The sequence below is a fragment of the Anoplophora glabripennis genome, unplaced genomic scaffold, assembly GCF_000390285.2.
Source record: "Anoplophora glabripennis isolate ALB-LARVAE unplaced genomic scaffold, Agla_2.0 scaffold52, whole genome shotgun sequence".
Classification (NCBI taxonomy): Eukaryota; Metazoa; Arthropoda; class Insecta; order Coleoptera; family Cerambycidae; genus Anoplophora; species Anoplophora glabripennis.
In genome coordinates this window covers 909,165-932,823 of record NW_019416264.1, presented here as the reverse complement: position 1 = coordinate 932,823, position 23,659 = coordinate 909,165, and the positions used below count along the sequence as shown (strand labels likewise).

General features: G+C 31.0%; 1 protein-coding gene across 8 annotated transcripts in view; it reads right to left on the bottom strand.

The window, feature by feature from the left end:
- The window catches only part of LOC108903388 (tensin-1), a 627,358-nt gene that overhangs the window by 198,089 nt on the left and 405,610 nt on the right, over positions 1 to 23,659 (bottom strand). For 7 of the 8 annotated variants that reach the window (XM_018705546.2, XM_018705547.2, XM_018705548.2 and 4 more), the window contains one exon: positions 15,113 to 15,460. The exons of the other annotated variant lie outside the window; for it this stretch is intronic. In XM_018705546.2, coding sequence (XP_018561062.1) covers positions 15,113 to 15,460 — 348 coding nt within the window. The remainder of the gene's footprint in view (positions 1 to 15,112; positions 15,461 to 23,659) is intronic. 8 annotated transcript variants of the gene reach the window in all.

Below are 23,659 nucleotides of genomic sequence, written 5' to 3'. Positions count from 1 at the left end.
GTGCAATTTGATTTTACATTCCCTTTGTATCAAATATTGTGAGAATATTAATTGCTAATTGTATTAATATTAGTGCTTTTTATAATTACTGTTCTTCTTAGGAAGAATAGAAGACGTATAATATAAAAAAATGCATACTTAGATTTCTTGTATCAAAGAACGTTGATTAATTTCATTTGGTAAAATTAAAAAAAATGTTTTAATTTGTTTGACTTACCCTGATCCCTTGACCTTTAAAAGAGAACTAATAATAAATTTTGTTTTACAAAAATTTGTAAAAAGGGCAAATATTCTTTCAGTTAGAAAAACAATTATAGTCGACCTACTCATGTTCAAAGTTTTTGACAGTCATTTCAAAATATAACTTTTTCTAAAGATTGTTGTTTGATAACATAAAAAAATTAATTTGTTTGAATTAGCCTTTAATACCTTTAAAATAGAGTAAAAAACAAAACCAACATTTTGGCTCAATAGTATAATCAGCTGTAGGTGAATGGTACAATGAATAAATAAATGGAATATTGATTCTGACGAAATAGAATATGAAATAAATTCGTAATCTATATTTTCTTACTACTTTTTCAAATGAGCTTGCTCACGAGATAAACCTTGTTTATAAAATACAGGACAAGAACAGGATAAAGTCAATCTTTTTGTAATTAGTTTAGTTACCAAATGGTGTTTCCAATATCTCCACAATTTTTAGAAAATGAACTTAAGGGCGCCATATTTTTGAAGTAGTGTTTTCCACAAAGACAAATAATTTTAAACATTTAATAACTGAATAATCTAAAGCTTATCAAATGATAAGAATGTTATGTCATGCCATCTGAGTATTTTCAAAGACGTCGCAGTAAAACTAATAAACAGGTAGAAAAAACAATCAAACCATTCAAGGTTTTAGGTACTGAAATCTACGAAAATACTAACTTTTTTATATATAACTCCACATGTAAATATTCTTATAACATTTACTTGCTTAGTCCTACATATAACATTGTTTACTTTTATTTATAAGTACGTGAAAATAATTCTTAAAATGTGGGATTAGGATTATTTGAGTAAATTTAAATAGTAACAATGAATAAACATAACATCAAGGATTTTATTTTTGTGCTTACTTTTGTTCTACACGTTTTTGAGTATCTAAAAACGCCAGAAATTTGACTATTTCTCGGCCAGGGATACGGTCACCTTAACCAATTCTTTTGCTAAACTCTTCAGTTGTTTATGCTAGTAATCCGCTTATTTAATCCATATAATGTCGTAATCAGTAATTTCATAGAACTGATAACAGACATATTGATAGGATTATAGATAAGTTATACCTATGCACTGCATTCTGTAAACAGAATAATAAAATGGAATTATAAATATGTGATCGATGTGTTTCTAGTAATTGTTTAAATTGTTAATATGTTTCAGTGCGAAATTGCTTTAATTTTGAATCCTGCTATATGACACTTGAAATTCTATGATTATTGTCTAAACACATGTTAGCCTAATTTTAAACTGTAAACTTATATAAATATACCTATTCATGAGTATCGTTGTAGACATAAAATAATTATGAAATTACAAATACTAAATTCTTCATAACAGTTGTGCGGGGTTTCAATATAAAAATTTACAATCTTTTGATAAGATTTTATATTTCTCACAAAAATATGTAGGTACCACCTATCATTACTATTTATTGTTATTACTATTTCTTTCTTTTATACACCAATTAATACGGAGACATTCTATTTTATTGACTTTCACAACACAATTCTTTTATAGTACCCTATGTTGCAAATATCCATTAAGTCTAGACAAACAAATTCGTACTGCTACTTTAAAACTAATTATACCCACATCCTCGCGTTCCAAAATAAATTATTTTTCTGAGCATGAAATGGTGGAATTGTTTCAATTCTTTTCGCAATTTGATATAAGATGGCAAATTTTTGCTTTAGAAACTCATCTTCCCATCTTAGAACTAACTGTTTTCAAATTTAACACTTACCTGTTACCGTTTAAAGTAATTAATGATGTTTTTATGGAACCGGATATTACTTAAATATATATTACACTCTTTATCATCTAAATACATCATTAATTATACACAGTTAAATGTGTTATGGCACTTTGGTGCAATAGAAAAAAGCAATTTGCATAATGGTTTCTAATTTCGTAGCTACTCTTCTTTAATGAATAACATGACGTTGGTATAATGGCGTACCTAAGTTAAAATAGTAATACTAGAAACCAATTATAATTATACGTTACATTATGGCATTAATTAGTAAATTCTACTGTATCATCTACATATTAAATTACTAAAGTATGTGAACTACACGAGTATACTCTGTTGGATTATTAATTGCTTATAATAATTTTTTACATTGATTTTTCATGTGGGTTGTACAATTCTACTACGTAACTCTTAATTATGTTTCGATTCTATGTCCAAAAGAATATTTACCAAGAAAAAATGAAGAACTATTGTGGTTTTATGTGGAATACATAAAGATATACCTACATATCATGGGAAATATACAGTGTGATCTAAGTACTTCAGATGGTAATGCCGTTATAAAAGAAATATTTTTTATCCGTTACATTGCGTCGAATTTATATTCAGTTGCAAAAGCCTACTTATTTTTTTATTTGTCAAATTTGACATAAATTGGTTGACGATTCTTTTATTTAAAATTTAACTACGCCACACGACTTACATTAGACAATTGTACTTGTTCGTGTTCGTGAAAAAAATATTCATTGCAAATTGTAAAATTAAATTGATGTGTTTTATTATTTTTGTTCTGCCTAAGTAGACTACTTTAATCTAATATGATTTATTTTTTTTAATACTAGACTTATTTCTAATAGGTGTATTTAAATCAAAAGTATGCAAAATACATCCAACAGAAAAGAACTAATGGGGTGAGTAACAGAAGCTTGTAGGGAATTACAATTACTCTCCAAACATTAAGAACTGTTAGGAAAAGTTAAAAAAAAATTGGATTGAAACTGCATTAAAATTACGTTATTATTTAATTTGAAACGAGCATTAATAAAAAAAAGATCAAATTAGTGAATATTTTTCGTGTTTATTTAATTTATTTATGATTCTATAGATTGTTCAATCTGTTTAGGAAGATCAGAACCGTTAATATTAATGCAATTAGCAATTAATTTTTTCACGATATTTGATACAAACTCAATTAAGAATCCAGTGGTGTAATCATATTTTAAACATATTGTTGATCAATTTTAATTAAATTTGACAACGAATAAAAAAATAAGTAGGCTACGGTAATTGAAAATAAATTTAAAAGTAACGTAACATAATAGTTTTTTAAGCTCTTTAAAAGAACAGCCGAATTATATAGGACAATGAATCTTCCTTAACAATGGTATGATTTCCATTTAAAATCGGTCATGCTGTATGACATTTGTCATTTTTTCCTACTCGGTTAGGAAAATGAATGATTTTTTTAAATAAATATAACAGATATATTTTTTACTTCATTAAGAGATGTTTAACTAAAAAATATATATTAAATTTCAATTTTCTGTCTTCACATATTATAGGCATTAATATTTTTTTTCAAGTTTCAACATTATTTCCTTGAACAATAATTCAAAAATCTGCAAACTAAAATCGGTTATTTTATTTTTTAATTATATATTTTACAACTACAAAGAAGTCGAATAACAAAAAATACTTTAATAAAAGCAGCCTAGAAATAGCGGATTTTTTTTAATATTAAATATTTTTCTTTCACTCATCAGGTTGCATTCGATAGAACAAAGTGTATGTATGACAATATAACTACAGAAATTTATATACTTGCGAAAATGTAAAAAAAAAGAAATGTGAAAGCCTTGATTAATAGCCTGAAAGTTCTGTTGGTTGTTTTTTTTTCCGACAGTATATTTAGGTACTACTCGCATTATGATTAGTTGTTTCATAACTGTCATACTTTCGCATCTAAATATGACTAATGTTTCGGTATTAATCTAGTATGAGTAAAAATGTAGTACCACTTGATCTATTTCATGTGCAAAGAGTCCATGCTTTGTTACGGTATCTTTTTTTTACATAAACTTTTGTAACTGGCCACTAGCTTACCGAGTTATAATTTTACTCTCATATGACGGTACTTTAAATCGCAACTGAATTTTTAAGTCTATTGGAAATCTCCATTCTGTGAAGTTTTCAACATCGCTTCTCCGTTAATGTTTCAGATGATGAACAATTTTATAATACTACCTTTTGTGTTGCCAAACCACCTGACGATATTGCTGGTTTTTTAATTCGAGCTCGCTTATGTCAGTGAAGGAGTTTGCAACATTAAGTATTTACTAAGATGTGTCATTCCCTCTCGATTCCAGTAGTTCTCAACATTTCCTCACATTTTGGTAAGCACGGTCAGTATTTATTTATTCATTTGACTTCTTTTTGCGTTTATTTAATAAAATGAATCTATTCTTTAAAAATAATTTAATTGTAATATTTTAAGAATTTATTATCAGTAATAATAGCCGTTAATGCCATCCTATCATTGTATGTTGGAGCAATATCAAGATTACCAAAATCGCTGTTAACGCTTCATTTTCGAGTGAAATGCAATTGATTGATCCAAAGTCAGTCAGCTTCTATTCTCTAACGTACAGGAAATAAATTAATGATAAATGGAGAAATTTGTTAGATCCTAGAACGTCGCGACCTCTTGGATGCTGATGACGTATAAACGTGGGTGTCAGTCCTTACTTTAACATATTTAATAGCAATTTATAAATGCTATCATGGTTCATAGGAAAAAAATGTCTTATTTTTGGTTGTTATATCACCCCACAGTTTTTGACACTTACTTCTAGATCATCCTGTAAAGAAACATGCAGTTTGAAAGCATTTACATCCACTACTTTTATTCTTCTTCCATAATCTATTCCTGAAAAATCGACAACTTACTTTTCAGACTCTTTGGAACCAAGCGTTTACACCGTTGCTATCCGCGATCGGCAGGCAAGAAGCCGACTAAGAAACCGTCGAACAGCGAAACGGCGAAAGCACGTGCTCAACCGTGCACGGGAAAGCAAGCAATGCGGCTCACGTATGTAAAGTGCTACACATGTTCTTCGAATGGGACGAGGAACACCCAATGCGGTGTCGGTTTGAGGGCGCCCAACCCCTCGGAAACCAGGCCACCACGCGTCGCGTAGGGGTACACTGACGTTGACAGTTTGTACGGTTTTATTTATTTGGCTTCCGCGTAAACGACTGAGGTGCCGAAGTAGAAATAAAAGACCACTGTGTTATAGCGAGAGGAAGGAAGTGAAATTTGGATGTCTGGTTAGGAACACGGTTTTTATGAAGGCGTGTTTTAAATGTATAAGAATATACGTGTTTTGTGATGGCGTTGGGGCTATGAACTAGTAATTTTATGTGTAACTACTTAGAAGTTCAGTAACATATTTGTGGAAGAAAGGAATGTAGGTATTTCATAAATTATAGTATATGACTGAAATAAACTTAAACGAATCTTCTAACACGCCAGGCCATAGATACGTATCGAATAAATTGATCGATGTGAAGCTTCATCGTAAAGTAGTGAATGTGTCGCCGCCATTAATAAAAATTGCATTTATTAAATACTTCATTTTCGCTATGTATATTTCAGTGTTCTATTTAAAAGTGTATATACATTATTCACTTTTATTGCCACTCATATTAATTTTTACAAAGATATTACTGTATATATCTGTATATATATTTGAAATTTTAGAATGTAGACTAAGCAAAGTATCATCAGGTCACAAGCAGGTAAAATAAAAGAAACTTAATTGTTTAGTTAATAGTGTACTCGTAATTATTGTTATCACTTTCATCAAGCGATTCCATCTATGTGTGTTTTAGAAATTAATGTAAATTAAAATGCATTTCTACAGAAAGTAAAGAAAATTATTTCTTCTTTGCCATAAATCTTGGCAGTTTCTACTTTCTCAAATTGTCAGACGGAACAAATAGTTGTAAGAACACTAAGAACATAAACGTAACATGGTTTTAAACCATTTATAGAATTTTGTGTAAATACATATACAGTATTTACAAACTCGCATGGAATGTTTTTAATAGTAAATATAATTCATTATCAACAATAAGCATTTTCGATAATCAAAGCTGTCGAAACTGCACAACAGTTAATAATAATCAAAATTGTTAAAACTTATTGAGAATCTCTGATATCGTCGCCTATATGAATTTTTTTTGTAGCAAACAGAAGCAGGGCTAGTTCAATTTTAAGTTACGATCAGTTTTACTTTAGATTTCAAGCAAAATTATTAACGAACAAATGTTTAGGTAAAGTGACAAATTCTTATTTTTGTGTATTTTGTTTTTCTATAAGACTGTTTGTCCGGGATGTATGTGAATGTTTGTTAAAAAGTGCAAATAAACATACTAAAATTGAGCTGCTGATGAAAACTGCGAGGTAATAAAATATTTGTAAATAGAGTCGACTTTGCTATCGTTTTAAAAATGTTTCTGTATATTGCGCTGGTAAGTTAGCAGACATTAAAAAACATTCTATTTGCAAAAAATTTTTCTGTAAATCTATGCCTTCAAATGATTTATTTTTTAAATAGCCTCTTCAAGTTTATAAACGTCTTTTCTTAATTTTTACGAAAGTTGTCATCAAATTAAATCGATTATTTTCATTTCCATCCTACCAACTCAATACAGATTCAAAAATAATCTTGATAATAAATTTAATTCTTCAAATCATCAATGAATAATAATATTAATATAAACACTTGCATGCGAGCTTAATAGTTGTAACCATATCAATGAGTAGACCATAGACGACTCCCAACCACAAAATGTCTATCTCTAACCACACTGATATATTACCGAAAATGTAGACAAACATTATTGGATCTCTCAGTACTAATCATCAAACTCTGGCCATTTCTGGCATCGATAAAGTTACTATGAACTATTTTATATGAGTCCAACATCGAAAGATACGCCTAGTTTATTATTGTGCCTCATTTCTATCAATATCAATTTCGTACAAGCCTAATCTACCCATCATCGAGTTAAATAAACCCATCTGCTCTAATGTAGTTCTCTTTTCACAACAATATAAAATATTGACAAGTTTGCCATTTAATGGACAGGTTATTTATCATTTGCCGTAGTCACGCTAAATTAGGATTCCTGTTCCTCAGTCGTAAGAACAAGTCCAGTAAGAACATATGTATCTCTTTGAATGCATTAATCTACATAAATAGGTATATTAATACTGGTATGTTAAATAGCTAAGCAATTTTTGAAAGACGATAAACTTTGACTTCATTAATATAAAAAATTACCTTTGAAGGCTATACCGCAAAAAGACATATAGTAAAAGAAATATAGTAAAATTACAGTCCTTAATTTTTTGCTAGCAATACAGGGTTCCTAATAGATATAAAAAAATATGGAAAAATATTTACAGATTTCAAAAAAATGTATTTTGCTCAAGGTGGTAGTTTCAACCGATTAATTTGACAAGAGACAATCAGTCTTACGAGTGTTCAAAATGGCTTAAGTGTATGGCGATGCAGAATTAATGGATATTGTTATTTGTTTTAAATTTACGGTGAAACAAGACAAAATGCATTACCAATTTCTCTTGTTTGCTGATCGTTTTCTGGTAAGACATGTCGAAAATGCTGACAGCCTTACGCCATTTTGTCATTGGTGAGAAATAAATTGTACCTATCATTATCATCTATCAGTGAGTATTAATTTTAATGTGAGGCATATTTTCACAGCATTTTTTAGAAAACATTAAATTTACTAAACATTTTTCTAGAGTGTACGCTGTGAAGTCTTTGCTTTACTCTACCCCGAAGGGCCTGTGATATCCCAAAGTTTAGATGAATCTATTTGATTAAAACTTCTTGTAATACACATACATCCTTTTAAAACTAACAGGGATGCGATTAAGATAAACAAAATAGCGTAAGTTAGACTCCCCTTCAATTTGCTTTGGGCCTTGCAAAGTTTGGAGTTGTAATGTACTTACTTATTCTGTTTTCCTCTTTGGAGTATAGTGTTTGCCTAGCTCAAACTTAAACGTATACGAAACTCTTACGAGATATTGATTTTACTAGCACATATAAAAAATTCTCTTAGAAAACTAGGTAGATGTTTCAAAAGATGTTTCAAACAGTGCAAATTTTTCTTTAAAAGCTTTTTCTTAGATTTGTTTAGTTATATTATTTTGTAAAGAATACTTTTGTTACAGTTACACATAAATTTTGTTTTTACCTACTCTCTACTGTTTAATTAGCACTAGAAGACTAGAAATCTTTCATGTAGCTTATCAGATATTTATAGTATTCATGCTATCTAGTTTGCCTGCCTCTAATTTGCCTGACCTTTATTAGTAAAGTGCTCTTTAACCCAATTTTGCGAAAGAACCTATAAAACTTCGAGGTGCGGTTATTGACGAAAACATCCGGACTATGAAGAGAAATACTTGTTGGTATCCAAACAAAAGTCCCGTTTGCATGGGATCATCGTTGATCTTGTTTGGATTTGGGGTGGAAATTAAGAGCAAACCAAATAAAAAGTGATTGCTATTTCCATTAATTATTTTTCCATGCAAATACTTGTCGCAGTTCATTACGAATTCAGCTTATAGAAACAAGAGATGAGAGACAATTATTAAAACTTTTTTGTTATAGGTGTTAATCAAGTCTAGTTAGCTCAATTGGCTATTATTAAAAAAATATGAATGAAAAGTAAAACAGTCGTTGCCTTTGATAAATTAATTTGACAATCTTTAGAAAATTTAAAAAGTACAGTTTTGAGACAGATTATTATATTCCTGAAACATCAACATAAACTGCAAAACAAAGTTTGACAAATTACAAATAAACTAATGCTTTATTAATATCTTCATATGTATAGTTGGTTGAATTAATTATTGTTCATTTATGAATTAGAACGATACTCAAAAAGATTTTAGTGAGAATGGTTGGCTATTTATTTTTAAAGTGCATACATTTTGTAATCTATACTGCAAGTTACTATAAAATTTTATATCTGTAGCTCAAATATTTAATAAGCACTTTTTTGTGATAACTTAATTGAAATACACTATAAAATCAGCATTACATTTCAAATAATTCTACAAACTCATGGAATTGATTAATTCCTAAAAGGAAGAATATAGAGAAAACTCTTATATCGGCCCCTGCCTTTCGCTAATCACGGATTTCATCGTCTTGTACTATCAACTTGGATAATAAAATATGGAAATAGCCTCATTTCACGAGGCAAATGTGAAAATAATCGAAAATGCTGTTAGATTACATTAAAATGTCTAGGTACTTTATATTTCAAATTTCCTGCCTTTAAGAAATAGTTTTCGGGGCAACCGATGGGAGCGCTGCTCATGTTTAGTTGTTGCAGGGCTGTTACTTATATCTCTAAATAAAGCATCCAGAAGGCATACCGATTACGGATGGATAGTAGTATAGTTAGGTAATGGAAACAGTGATACTGAACAAGAAACAAAATATAAAAATATTAAAAGGAAAAACAATAATATCAATAATGGATCCAAAAGAAAATAATTCAAAATAAGCGCAGGCGGTTAATGACTGGGAAGAAGAAATATTGTAATAATTATTAAATCGGTGAGATTTCGATGAGATGGTAGACAAGATAGTACTGAGAACAATAACTGTATGGAACCCAACTTATGACTGACCTAGACGAAAAAGGAAAAGTAGATAGAAAGTCCAGTGGAAGACGTTAAAAAATTGAAAGTAGAACTACCTCCTAGCTTTACATCGTAGAAGTGTTACAAACAGCAGAGGATAACAGACGATTGTTAGTGATTGTAGTGATGTAGTTGAGGTTCAGCATCGTTGTACAAACATTCAACGACTTGCTTCAATAATAATTTGAGTAGAGTGATCAGTAATAGATGTTTTGTAATTTCAAGCTGTGGCAAATTTTAGCATTGTAATGCTATTTATTGTTCACATTCAAGTCTGCACTTAAGACTGTTACACGCAGAAAAAAAATTCTTAAATCAAGAATGGTATATTTGTATATACTCAAAGAAATATATTGTTGATGCTAAAAACCATATCATAAACTTAAATAAATTGTCTTCATTTAAATGAACGTTTTCTTGATGGAAGAAATTTTACTTCGTTTAAGACCGCGGTACATCAGCATCAAAAATATATGTATTTCTTTGCGTATGTATAAATATACCATCCTTGATTTGAGAATAAATGAAGTATAGAAAAAAAAACAGTACGTGGTCGGAAGTACAAATTTTACATGGTCGGAAGTACAAATTTGAACTATATTTCTATATAAGAACATTTTTAAATGGAGAAGTAGAGACACAACAATTTTCTTTATGTACTTATAGTGAACATTGAAGATAAGTGTTTTTTTTGTTTATTATACAGGGTGTTAAAAAAAGAGTGTAAAATATTTCAGGAGGTAACAGTATGAACCAAAATAAGCAGAAAAGTCTTAATAAACATGGGTCCGCCAAGTAACGGTTGCGGAGATATGGACCACTATTCGTTTTTCAAACATTTTATTTTATTAGGAATAAACCGACAAAGGAAGCTTTTAACAAACAAAAAACAAAGTTACAGAAGATGTTCAAAGTGCCCTCCGTCCATTTCCAAGCAGGCACGACATCTTCGTCTCAACGATATTCGAACTCTTTCGAAAACACCCTCCTTGGTTTGGATTTCTTGACACTTTTGATTAATCCGTAGCTGCAGCTCTTCCAGGCTATTTACAGGAGTACCATACACTAATGTCTTCAAATATCCCCAAACAAAGAAATCTAGAGGGTTCAGATCAGGCGATCTTGGAGGCCATAAAACAGGTCCGGCCCTTCCTACCCATCTATGTGGAAAAGTTTGGTGTAAATGCTCTCTAACGGCCATGGAAAAATGAGCTGGAGCACCATCATGCTGGAACCACATTTGTTGCCTCTGATTCAAAGGAATGTCTTCCAAAAACTCATACAGTGTGTTCTGCAGAAAGTTGAGGTAAGCAGCGCCTGTTAATCGGTTTGGTAAAACAACAGGACCTAGAAACCTGTCACCTACAATACCCATCCAAATGTTTAATGAAAAACGTGCCTGATGTCCAGATTCTATTAGAGCATGAGGATTTTCGTCGGCCCAAATATGCGTATTGTGAAAATTAAACACTCCATTTCTTGTGAACCCGGCCTCATCAGTAAAAAGAATGTTTGCAAGAAAACGAGGGTCTTCAGCATCATGACGTAGAAACCAGCGGCAAAAAACCAAACGTGCTTGATGATCATTTATTGGATTTAAGGCCTGTACTCGTTGCACATGGTATGGATAAAGCAGTTGCTCGTGAAGGATTCTCCAAACAAGAGGACCACTAATTCCTACCTCGGCTGATATTCTCCGCACACTCGTACCTGGATTCTGCTCTACCAGTGCTAGAATTTCTTCTTCTGCTCTAGGAGTGGATACCGACCTTGGTCTTCCGGATAAATGGCACTGTTTGCTCAAGGAACCGGTATCACGCAATCTTTGGTGAATTCTTCCAAACATGCGTTGTGAAGGAATCTGGCGATTTGGATAAGCGTCAACATAAAGACGTCGCGCTTCGGTGGCGTTCCCATTAGCACGACCATACATGAAATGCATGTCTGTTAATTCTGCGTTAGAGTAACCAGCCATAGCGAAAGAAAACTTGTGCACTGAGAACAACTGTCAAATACGTACTGTTTATTTCACTAAACATCAACCAACTATTATAAGAAAATACACAACGTTTTTGCAAAATAAAAAAAGGGGCTAAAAAACATAAAACATTCCATATCTCCGCAACCGTTACTTTGCGGACCCATGTTTATTGAGACTTTTCTGCTTATTTTGGTTCATACTATTACCTCCTTAAATATTTTACACTCTTTTTTTAACACCCTGTATACAATAAAGTTAGTTGGGAAGAAAACTGCTAGATGCTACCATACTATAAAGTCCCTGCCACCCTTATCGATAGTAAAAATAAAGATCACAGGAATTTTATAGAAAAGTCGCTATCTAGAATTAGTATCGTATTGCCTTGACAAGGGCGGTACCATTTTGTATTCCTACTATGCTTGACATAGCCCAGCAATCAGAATTTAGAACATTAAAGAAGTTAACAGAAAAAAATATGTTGATATCAGTATCATGCTCTATTCTGAAGAATTAATATATCCTACCATATGCATTTTACGCAAACATCAAGCCGAAGAACTATCGGTTGTTACATTAGTGTATCGGAGTTCATCGTAACATGTTATGATTAATAACGGGCCATATACATACGGGGTGCGCCGATAAAAAATATCAATTTCCGACGCGCGATGTGCTCATAATGTTCCAGGTGTAATTTATCACGCATACAAACCACGAGGGGGCATTATATAGCAAGAAGCTCTCCTGGGCGATACTCAATCTTAGCGCGTTCTTGGCCATATTGTTGGCGAAACGGACAGTGTTAAGGCATGGTGCCTGGCCCATAATCCTTTTGTAATACTCCATTCTTAAGAAAGCGATAGTTAATAGCGCATGGGTGTCATCAATCTGTCCTGTCGCAGTTCGCGATATAAAATGTACATAATTTCATATATGTAGGTATATAATTGATGAGGCATCTATACCTGCGAGGAGGTGGAACTGGATATTTGGCTGTCCTGTAGCTCTTCCTACACTTTACATTAAAATATTAAATATTTGCAACTCCAATTTGTTAATCAAATTTTTAATGCCAAAATACTGCCGTTACTTTAGGAAATGGAAATATATTCTACTCTTTTGATCAAAAGGATCTTTTCTCCTAGGCTAGTAACACTTCTAGGAGATAAGTGATATCCAATATCCAAAAGATTTGTATCGTTTATTGGTGATAATATAATATTGTGTGTCTACGCGCATGTGGTGACGTAATTCAACGAAATCATGGCATATATTGGCATCGGAATTAACTTAAATTGTCTGTTATTATAAATATATTGCCGACTGACTACATTCACACCACGATTTTACCTATATTTCTGAAGCAAGTTTGATTCAGTTTTTCCAGGTAAATTTTTCGTTTTACCAATTATATTATGTCAAATTCCAATTTTGCAAATTTGTATCCTCAGCTGAAAAAATTTGGGGAGGATTTCTTATTGTTAAATAGAATGTATTAATAATACGCATTTTCAATAATTAAAACCATTGAACCTGAGAATAGTACTTAAAATTAATAATAATTAAAATTGTTAAATTTATTGGGAACCTCTGGAATAGTACCCTACATAAAGACAGATGAATAGTTGTGGCTGCAGACAGCGCGCCCTCCGCTATTTTTGTAGTAAACAGAGAAATTGCTAGTTCAATTTTAAGTTATCTTCTACTATAGTTAGCCTGTGTCATTTACTTTTTTTCTGGATTCTTCTTTTTAACCTAGTTTTTATATAATTTCTTTGCATGTGCTTGTCCGAGATGTGCGTATGGGTCTGTATCTGAATAATTGCAAATAAACGTCCTAAAAACGCCCATCAATGCAGAAACAATGAATTAATAACATGATGGTAATATATGAAGGTACTAATAAAAACCTGTTGGTACATTTGATGTACAGGGATTTGTGTAAAAACTTGTAAACAGAGCAAACCGAGCTATCGATGGAGCCAGTGGTACCAAAAATGTTTCTTCGTATTAGTAGCCAGTAGATATTAAAAAGAAATTATTCTATTTGCAAAAAATATTTCTGCCAATCGAATTTTGATATCTTGGATTTATTTACTCTTCAAATAAACTCTCTAAATTTGTAAACACTCTGTAATATTTACATTATGGCGCTCTGGTACATTTTTGTGCCACTGAAAGATATTTCGAAAATATAATGCTTAACTGTTTTTTTGTAAAACATTATTCCTCGTATAAAATTAATAACCAAAAGACTGCTTACTTTTTTGAAGCCTGTGAAGTGACCGCTAAATTTAAACATTTTGGTTAGTGATAGTGTATGTCATTTGATTTAATCGAGTGAATACTAAGTGCAACGTATATTTCATTGCTAGAATAATGACCTTATTATTTCAAGGAAATTTGATTTACTGGCACTAACTTGTTTATGTAGAATTCCAGGAAGTTTATCAAGAGTGTTATAAAAATATACCTTATGTGTGCGTCTCTAGTTTATTGTCGAGTTGTCTTAATAAAAGTGGAGATAGAAATTGTCGTTATAAAGGAAAATCCTGATTGCTTTGAAATGTATTGGCAGATATTTGTTGCACGCATTTTGGTGGCTGCTTGGAATTTTCAAATTCAAAATATAGTTTGGTTTATTTTATTGATGATAAACATAAACTTAATTTATCACCTAGGTTCCATCCTAGGTGGTTCTTCCAACACGTAACATTAAGAATATGTGATATTTTTTCTTAACCTCGTGCTACTGTAAATGTCAATTTCGGATTGTCTCACGCTATAAGTCGACGAAGAAACACCCAATTAATTTTATTGCTGTTCTGGCCATCCTTCATAGTTCTTTTACGAAGAAGCCGACACTAGTTCACGCATTTACTTTCCACGAATTTATATGGTTACTATGTTGTTTACTTTATTTGTTGTTATTTTAAAACGTCTACGACCGTGAGAACTACTTTGGAGTGTCTAGAAAGAATCTGTACAGCCCAAATTATTAAAAAAATATGTAACAATGTTTAGACCAGCAACACTAAGTTATTTGATCATGCTCTTGAAGGTCATTTAAAATTCTAGTTCTTCAAAATTCAAATATAACCTTTTCCTGCATAAAGAAATACACTATGTATCAGTAGATGTATCCTAAAACCTCTTTCACTTTCAGTAATATGGAAAAAAATTCTACTCAAAAAACACATGAAGTGAACTTGGTGTAAATCTTTATTAATCTAAATGAAACACAGAAGATGCACATTTGTTAGTACAGTCTACTACTAAATTAAAAGTATTAGTTCTGAGTTGTGAAAAATGTGGTTGTTAGTAAGAACACGATGCACTGTTAGTTTGCACACTCTCTTACCAAAACAACTTCGACTTGACTTTTGGCAGGTTCATAGGTCACTTCCACGGTTTCAATTTGCACGACTTGCAAGGATTCGGGACCGTCGATTCTCTCGTAATCATTATTAGACGGTGGGGTCTCGGTGCCGTCAGATTTGTTTGTTTCTCCGTTAGAATTTGGCACTGCATCGTTACTATTTGGTATGGTTCCGTTCGATACTGGTACCGAACTTGATTTTTCTTTCTGTTGGTCGACATTCTCGAGCTTATCGCACGTTTCGCTGCCATTTTCGAGTGCCGTCGGGGACTTTTTTCTGCTTTGGTGGAAGATATGCCAACTGGTGTCGGTATACCTTTGGGCTGCCTCCTGAAAATAGGTTTTTGAATCGTTTTTGTCCTTTGCAAAAATAGTTAAGCCTAAATAATTATATTTCCTAGTAAGGAGATATGTAGGTAATGAAATAGAAATGATTTGAAAAACGAGGAATTACTATAAAAACAAAGGTCATTGTTGATTGTCCAATTGATTGTAATATTTTTTATTAAATAATATATGTACTCATTATTTCTTTTCCAGTTTTAAGTCATTTTTAGGTAAGCAGTAAAATATATCGGGTCTTCCTACTTTTGTTGGGGAAGATACTTCTGTTTATAATCATTTTTACTTTGTTAATTTTTGTAGTACCTACCTAAATGTTTTCAAAAGTTACGATTATTATTATAGTATATTAAAATATGCAAAATGTTTCTAGATCGATGTGTTACAACTATAAAAGGTTGTTCATTCATTTATGCTCAGTCTAAACAAATTGACAATCCATAAATTGTTGGGTTTAACGTAACCCATGAGACTGTCAATTTATGTAGGAAAATTAATTAAATACATAGATAGCTTCTACAGTGAAAATTAATGGCGGAAAAAAGTTGAAAAAATAAAACTTAGTCATATTTCGGAATCCTATATAGCAATTGTTTTCTAATTTTCCAAGGCCAATAACATTTTAGACGTACAAATTCAGTTGAACTGGAAAATCCATTGGCGTACAAATATCATTACAGAGGACCTTTTTTTAGATAAATGAAACGTATTAACTAAAATAAAAAGAAATTGTAAAGATTGTAAAGAATATTCCCTTCATGTAATACATCATTTAGGAAAAAATAAACAACTGACTTCCGTTCATTTCCATAAAAAAACATTGTCATGAAAATTAACACAATTATTCCTAAAATCGTGACAGAACTTTAGATTTTCTCATTTTCATCGTATGAAAGTTTAATAAAATTTGTCCCTTTTATTATTACAATATTTTATGTGTGTCTGCTGCAAAGTGTATTATTATTACTATTATTGGTTGTAAATGTCATCTCTCCTAACTTTCTGGTTTTTAAGTTTAGAAAAAAATGTTAATTAAAGAAATTATAGGTATCAACTAAAAATATTATATGATTATGTTCAATTTTGTACAGTGTTTTTAAAAAGTTTTACAAACAACTTATGATAGATCACCTTATACAGGCTGTTACAAATTTGCTTCTCACTACAGGGATCTCGGAAACGGTAAGGCTAACATGATTAGTTTTCGAAATATTTGAAAAAATAAACGAAATTTTGGAAATCCGTTTTTGTTTAATTTCAGCATTATTTGAGGTGATATTGAAAAAAGAAGAACACTTTCTCATAGCCACTTTTTGCCCTCTATCGAATGGCGAAATCAATTTTTATAAGTAACGTTTCGTCTCTCCAGGATCATCATCAACTTCACTTTTTTAAATACGACCCTGGAAATTTTATTACATTTTTTGCAAGCCTTCATGATCCCCAATACTGTACTGCCTCAGCCCGAACCAGATTCAGACGTTTTGTCTCGAAAAATTCATCTTCAATGTCAATTTCCAAATTTATCTAAATTTTATATTTAGATTTCTTTGTTTATTGAATTATCGTACACTGTAAGTGTCCTTAGACCTTGTGAAATCCATCTAGTTATTTAAATCATTACCACCACGCATTAAAACATTATTAGAGTTTTATTCCCGTGTCCATAGTTAGGTATTTCTAGGCTTCTCGAGTGCTCAAAATTCAAATAAATTCCGATCTATTTTTTTCAGCATATTCATACAAATACATCTGACATGCTCTTTCACAGTTGCAGTTACAGGTATAATAAATTCTGATCATATTAGGATAATCTTCATTTTCAACCTTTGCCAAAACGAAAATGTTGTTGAACATTCACTGAAATTTTTTAAAAAATAATATTCAGTGGCATTTGGATTGTTCATATACATTTTTAAGAATTAATTTGTCATAATAAAATTAAAATTGTAATGTTTCAATTTTGACGTAACAACTTATTGAGTTATGTATGACCAAGTGATGTTAATAATAATAAATGGTTTATTGTAACGTGTGGTGGTAATAGTTTAAATAACTAGATGAATTTCACAGGGTCAAACGACACTTACAGTTTTCGATAATTCAATAAACAAAGAAATCTAAATAAAAAAATAGATAAATTTGGAACGAATACACTGAAGATGGATTTTCCGAGACAAAACGTCTGAATCTGGTTCGGGTTGAAGCAGTAGTATTGGGGATCATGAAGGCTTACATAATATGTAATAAAATTTCTAGGGTCGTATTTAAAAAAATTAAGTTGATGATGGTCCTAGAGAGACGAAACGTTCCATACAAAAATTGATTATGCCATTCGATAGAGAGCAAAAAGTGGCCACGAGAAAGTGTTGTTCTTTTTTCAATATCACCTCAAACAAGGCTGAAATGAAACAAAAACGGATTTCCAAAATTTCGGTTTTTTTCAAATATTTCGAAAACTAAAAAAATCTTACATCACTGTCCTAAACAAGCATTTTATTTAAACACGAAATAATATACCGAATGTACTATTAAAAAACATTTGGTTTTGTTTATTGCTTGTGTTTTCAAAATTTAGTGTCAACATAAAATACTTCTAGTTAATAGCTACAATTTTTTCATTTGACGTTTACAACCGATGATAATAACGCAATGTGTAGCATTGAATGAAAGTCAGATTTTCTTGAAAAAAAAAATTGAACTGAAACTGATCCGATAAAAGAAATCGCAGATATTATTCATCAAGTGAAATTAGAAAACTATTGTTTCGTAGGTTTCCAAGATATGACTAACATTAAGTTTAATTTTTTACATTCAACGTTGTATCTTGGCAATTAAATGCCATCTACAAATTTTTATATGAAGCATCCATAGAATTTAAAGTGATTCTTTAACATAAACACATTAAAACTGCTTCACTGTTTTTTGACGGAAACATATGTAAATTAATTTAATTATATTTTGCTCCTATACCTAACATCGAATTAATATGTCCTTGATTCAATACGTCAATATTTTTAATTAATTTATTCACATTCCATCAATTTCAGTTTCAACTACATTTAACGGAATGCGTTTTTAATTAAATTATCGAAATCAATAAACAACTCCAGAGATGTATGTGGCTATAAGTAGACGTAAAAATTCATCTTGTCAGGCGTGTAGAAAACGTACAAATATTCCCTCGTATTTCAGGATATACATAATTTCACGGTTGTGCGTTTGGTTCGTGTAATGTTATATTAATTAATACACATAAAATATGATACGGCAACATTTGCAACATTAATTGAATATGTTATAAATCACGTCGAAATTACGGTGCCGCTTATTTTGCATAAGATGCATACATTTGCGTTCATTTCTACAGTCCCATGAAATACATCTGCGGCCTCAACGAATGTGATATTTGCCAAGTAATTTACAACTCTTACAGATAGAAAGCTTATTATGAGAATAATCTCAACTAATTATGTCCTTTTACGTCTACGTTGGTAAGCCTGACAATGCAATAAATTTGTAAACAATAAGTAAATACTTGTAGCGATGTCACAAGTACCCGTTGTTTATTGCCGTTCCTTTCAGGATTGTTGGGTTAAATGTTACTTTGAATGTTCTGAAATTGTCGGTTTTCTGCTGTTGGGTGGTTAGTTAATTGATGTATCAATGGAAGTCGTTATTTTTATTGAGTGAAAAATGTTTTAAAACTTTTTGGGAGATAACTAATTCAACATTCTCATATTACCATTGCTTTCCCTATGTAACGGTTTATACATTACGTTCATAATAAAAAAATTTATTGCATATACAGTGTGCACTTTAGATAGATTTTTAAATAGCGTGTTTGAAATAAAATAAATTAAATTATTATTTCATTTTGTGAAAGCAGAACGAAATACGTTGCTGAAATTTTAATTCGAATACTTTCAGTATTCAGTTTCAGTAACGATAGTACGGTAGTTCAGTTGTGTCCGAGTGTGATGATAACACTAAATAGTAGATGAGATGAAGAAATAAATGGTTGAATAGCTATAGTAAGCATTTGGTCGACATAAGAATTACAAAGCAAATTTTACAAATACAATACAATATATGGAGGTAATATTAAGACGTATACTAAAAAGAGACAGAAGAACATTTAATGTAACCATAGTAAGGAAAAGAGAAAAAAATATAAAATGATGGTACATTCCTCCACAATTCCCATTAAAATTTGCTTTATTTTTAAGAATAATAGTGGTGTCGAAGTAACGATAGGTACTTAAAAATGTTTGTTTTTACCCGATAAAATTGATATACAGGGTTTGAAGATCTTGTTCAGAGAAAATAATTATAGACATGGGCTGTAAAACTTTTCGTTTTCGAGATTCACTGGTGAAAACTTAAAATAAATTCACGCTTACTCATAGTGTAGGTATACAAATTGGCAGAGATACTAAGCAGACTGTCGTTAACAAGCCCAGAATTTAGAGAAATTAACTAAGTACAATTATTCCGTTTGTATTTCTAATAAAACTGATGTCTTCTATTTTATTCAAAAACGAGCCATTTTTGAGTGATATATTTTTTAAATTTAAATAAGCCTTGTTGAATAAATTGAAAATAACTCCAAAACTAATTATTCTAAATACATTGTAAGCAATAGAAGTCGAAGAAATTGTTGGCATATTATTTCTAATTTCGTTAGAGGTTCTTATCCCCCAGAAAATTAAGGAAGGAATGATTTTTGTTGAATGTAATAAGTGACTTATATTTAAAACTGTATTCCTAAAAACGTTTGTACGAATTGGAACAAACAAATAGTTATTTTCGATTGATTACTCTGAATTAAAAAAAAAACTTTTAAAACAGAAGACATAATTTTTGTTAGGCATCCAAACGGAATAAATGAACTTAGCCTATTTCTAAGAGACTCGGTGTCTTCAAATTGTAGAGTTCTTGATAGAGCGCCTCAAAATCTTCGTCACTATCTACGTCACTTCGTTCATATCTACAAACTAATTCAGTAAATTATTGCCCATAGCTAGTCAAGTCATTAACGCAGGTTTCATCAATTTACGTCAAATATATTAAAAAAATTTGAATATATTTGATATATTTTTAAATTTCGACACCCTATACCTTGAAAAACAAAGCGTTCTGTTTGGTATTCCGGGGTTTTTAAGGATGCCAAATACGCTGGTCATTACTAACTACAGTCACTAAAATCACTAAAATGATATAAAGTTAAATAGAGTTTAAAATATTACTAAGAATGTATGCGTTGCTTATAAGACATCCATCAATAAGTTTTGACATAAGCCTACTTTGAAAAAAGTCACTTATTTTATACACCGTAATATTGTAAGAGTTTAATTAAAAGCCTTTTTTCTCGAAACTCGTCCACATTAGCAAGTTCTAACAAAAGTACATCGTGCATTATTTTTAGAAAAAAATATACATTAGAAATTGGAGCCCGAATGGTAAAAAACCTAACCTTAAAAAAATTAGAACTTAAAATGTAATAGGAATGTAGCATAACTAGCGCCCTCTATGAAATATCCAAAAAAAATAATTAGACCACCGTATTTGGCATTCTTAAAAACCCTGAATCCCAAATTTCTTAAAAATATTTCGTACCGTTTGGAAATTTTCGTAAACATTATATTTAAAAAATTTTATTTTGTCGCTCTGTATCTCGAAAACAAGAGGAGATATACATACAGTTCATACGACAAAAAATTCTTATTTTTTGTCGTACTATCACCCCCCTGTATTTACGAGAGGTCTTTCTGAAACTGCTTGTATAAATCTGTGAAGTGGCGGTAATATTGGGGCATATACAGGAAGTCAGAATTTTGACGACACTGACAATGAGTACATATTTTACAAACCGGATATGTACATTTAATTTCAATGTTATTTCTAAAAAAAATATCCACATTCTTCGAAGAATGACCGGTATAAATAATTATTTTTCTGGGCAAAATTATAGTTTTAGAGATATTTTAAATTCATTCATCTGCGTGATAAACTAAACTGAGGTAAAGATGTTTATTTTTAGAAACAACATTAGGAATTAAATCTACTTTTCAAATTTCCTAAATACTAAGTGCCTCTAAAATTCTAGGATTGCCAGTGTCTCCCCAGCATCTCCGTCACTGGTAGACAGATTTATACAGGGTGTAGATTATTTAGTTAAATAACACCGAAAAAATGTAAGGGGCGATTCTCTGATGAAAATTAATAGGGCTCTTTGGTACACAATTTTTTGAAAAAACTCTTTTGAAGTTTTGCGCCTCTCCAAATTTTAAAAAAAATTTTTTTTTTTTTTTTTTTCTTTTTTTTCAGGTTAAGGAATCCAACTTTGTTGACCTTTTTTTTAAACAAATTTTTTTCGATAATTTTTTTTTCTTTTTAAAAATTTTTTTTAAAAGGCCCATTCATTTGATAACTTGTTGCTATCTTCAAGTTTTTTCGAAAAGTTATGGATTTATGAAAAAAATAAATGTATTGCAATGCATTTTTAAAAAGAGGAGCTGTTTAGCTCTAGTGTATTTTGCCGAAAATGTCATAGTTCAGATAAATCTTATTTCAATAAATTATTATCATTTCTTCATTTTACATCAAACATCTTCAAGATACTTGAGATGCATAAATGCGATATATTTTTTTAATTTCAACATTCTGTATCTCGGGAACCAGTAATGTTATACCCTTAAATGGTTTCTTGGTTGGTCCAAGGAATAACCTTATGAAATTATAGCTTACTTAGAAAACACCTTGTATATATAAGTAGTAACATAAGAACTCCCGATATATCTTAGACATACCTTGGATAAAAACTATTTTTCTATAATATCAGAAACTAGCGCATAACATTTTACAGAAGTGCAAAACAGTTTTTATCTGGAGTTTCGACAGAGACTCGGAGAAGCCTAATGCTGTACAAGACCCAAGTGGGAAAGTTCACTAGATACAAAGTGACCAATTTCAGCGTCAGCTCACGTCGAGCTGGCTTCATCAAAGCGTATTGAAAGACACACTTTTATGATGAGCACCATAAAAATCATTTACCGTCACAAATTACCCCGCAAAGTACGATTCTGCGCGAGAACTTTCCGGCCAATTACTCCGGCAAATTGACGGTAAACCGCGGATTATATAAGGCGCGTTTTATAAGCGCCGTACTTATGAAACGGTCCCGCGTCTGGTATTCTTCATAAATATTTCAGCTCCGTCGACTTTATTAACATATTGTGCCCCTGAACCGCCGCATTCTCAGTGGGCTGGGTGAACTTTACAAATTGAAACGTATATTGTTGTGCTTTATAGTGTACAAAACGTTTCAAAATAATGCGGACATTCCTTTACTTGGTCACCTGCTATAGAACCTTTTCCATTTTTGCATATATTTTCTTTAAAACCTTGTATTTCTCAAAATGTTTACATATGTTTTAATTACAGTTCAGTGAGAGTTTTTCAAAATTATAACTATTTTTTAAATCCATTCATCCACTCATGTACATTTTGACAACCACTGTCCTCATGGAAGATATGCACCACCGAATTGTGAGTTTGCCAGGTTACGTATCAAGAAAATTAATTAGAATAAGAATAACTTTAATCTTTTAGCTTCATACAACAGGTTAAATTTAACTATAATGTACTGTGGCGGATTGCAGTTGAAAAAAATAGTAATAAAGAAAGCCACAAGCGACTGATGAATTAATTTCAGCAAGTTAAATAATATAACAAATTTTAGATTGCACTTTTTATACAGAAAATCTGTTAAATTACTCAAAAAATAAATTTAACCAATCAAAGATTATAAAAGTAGGTAGTGAAAAATGAAGCAATTTAACAGTTAGCCACCCACATGTACATAAATAGCAAAATTTAACAATTCACTGATTTTCATAGAAAATACATCCTCTAACTTTGGCCTATTAAAAATGAATTTAAAAATAGATTGCAATGCATTAAATTTGAGGTAAGAAATATGTATTATGGTTTTGTACAAATACGCCTTAAATAAAAAAGAACTCTTTTCCCACCAGTACATAATGATCTTTAACACAATGATTTGTTTATCGCAAACCACAACGCTCGTCTTGAAAATCATATGAACAATTGAAAAATGAGTTTATGCATTAGATGTGAATCTTGAGTTTCATTGGACACAGATAGTGTTGCTGAAAACCATTG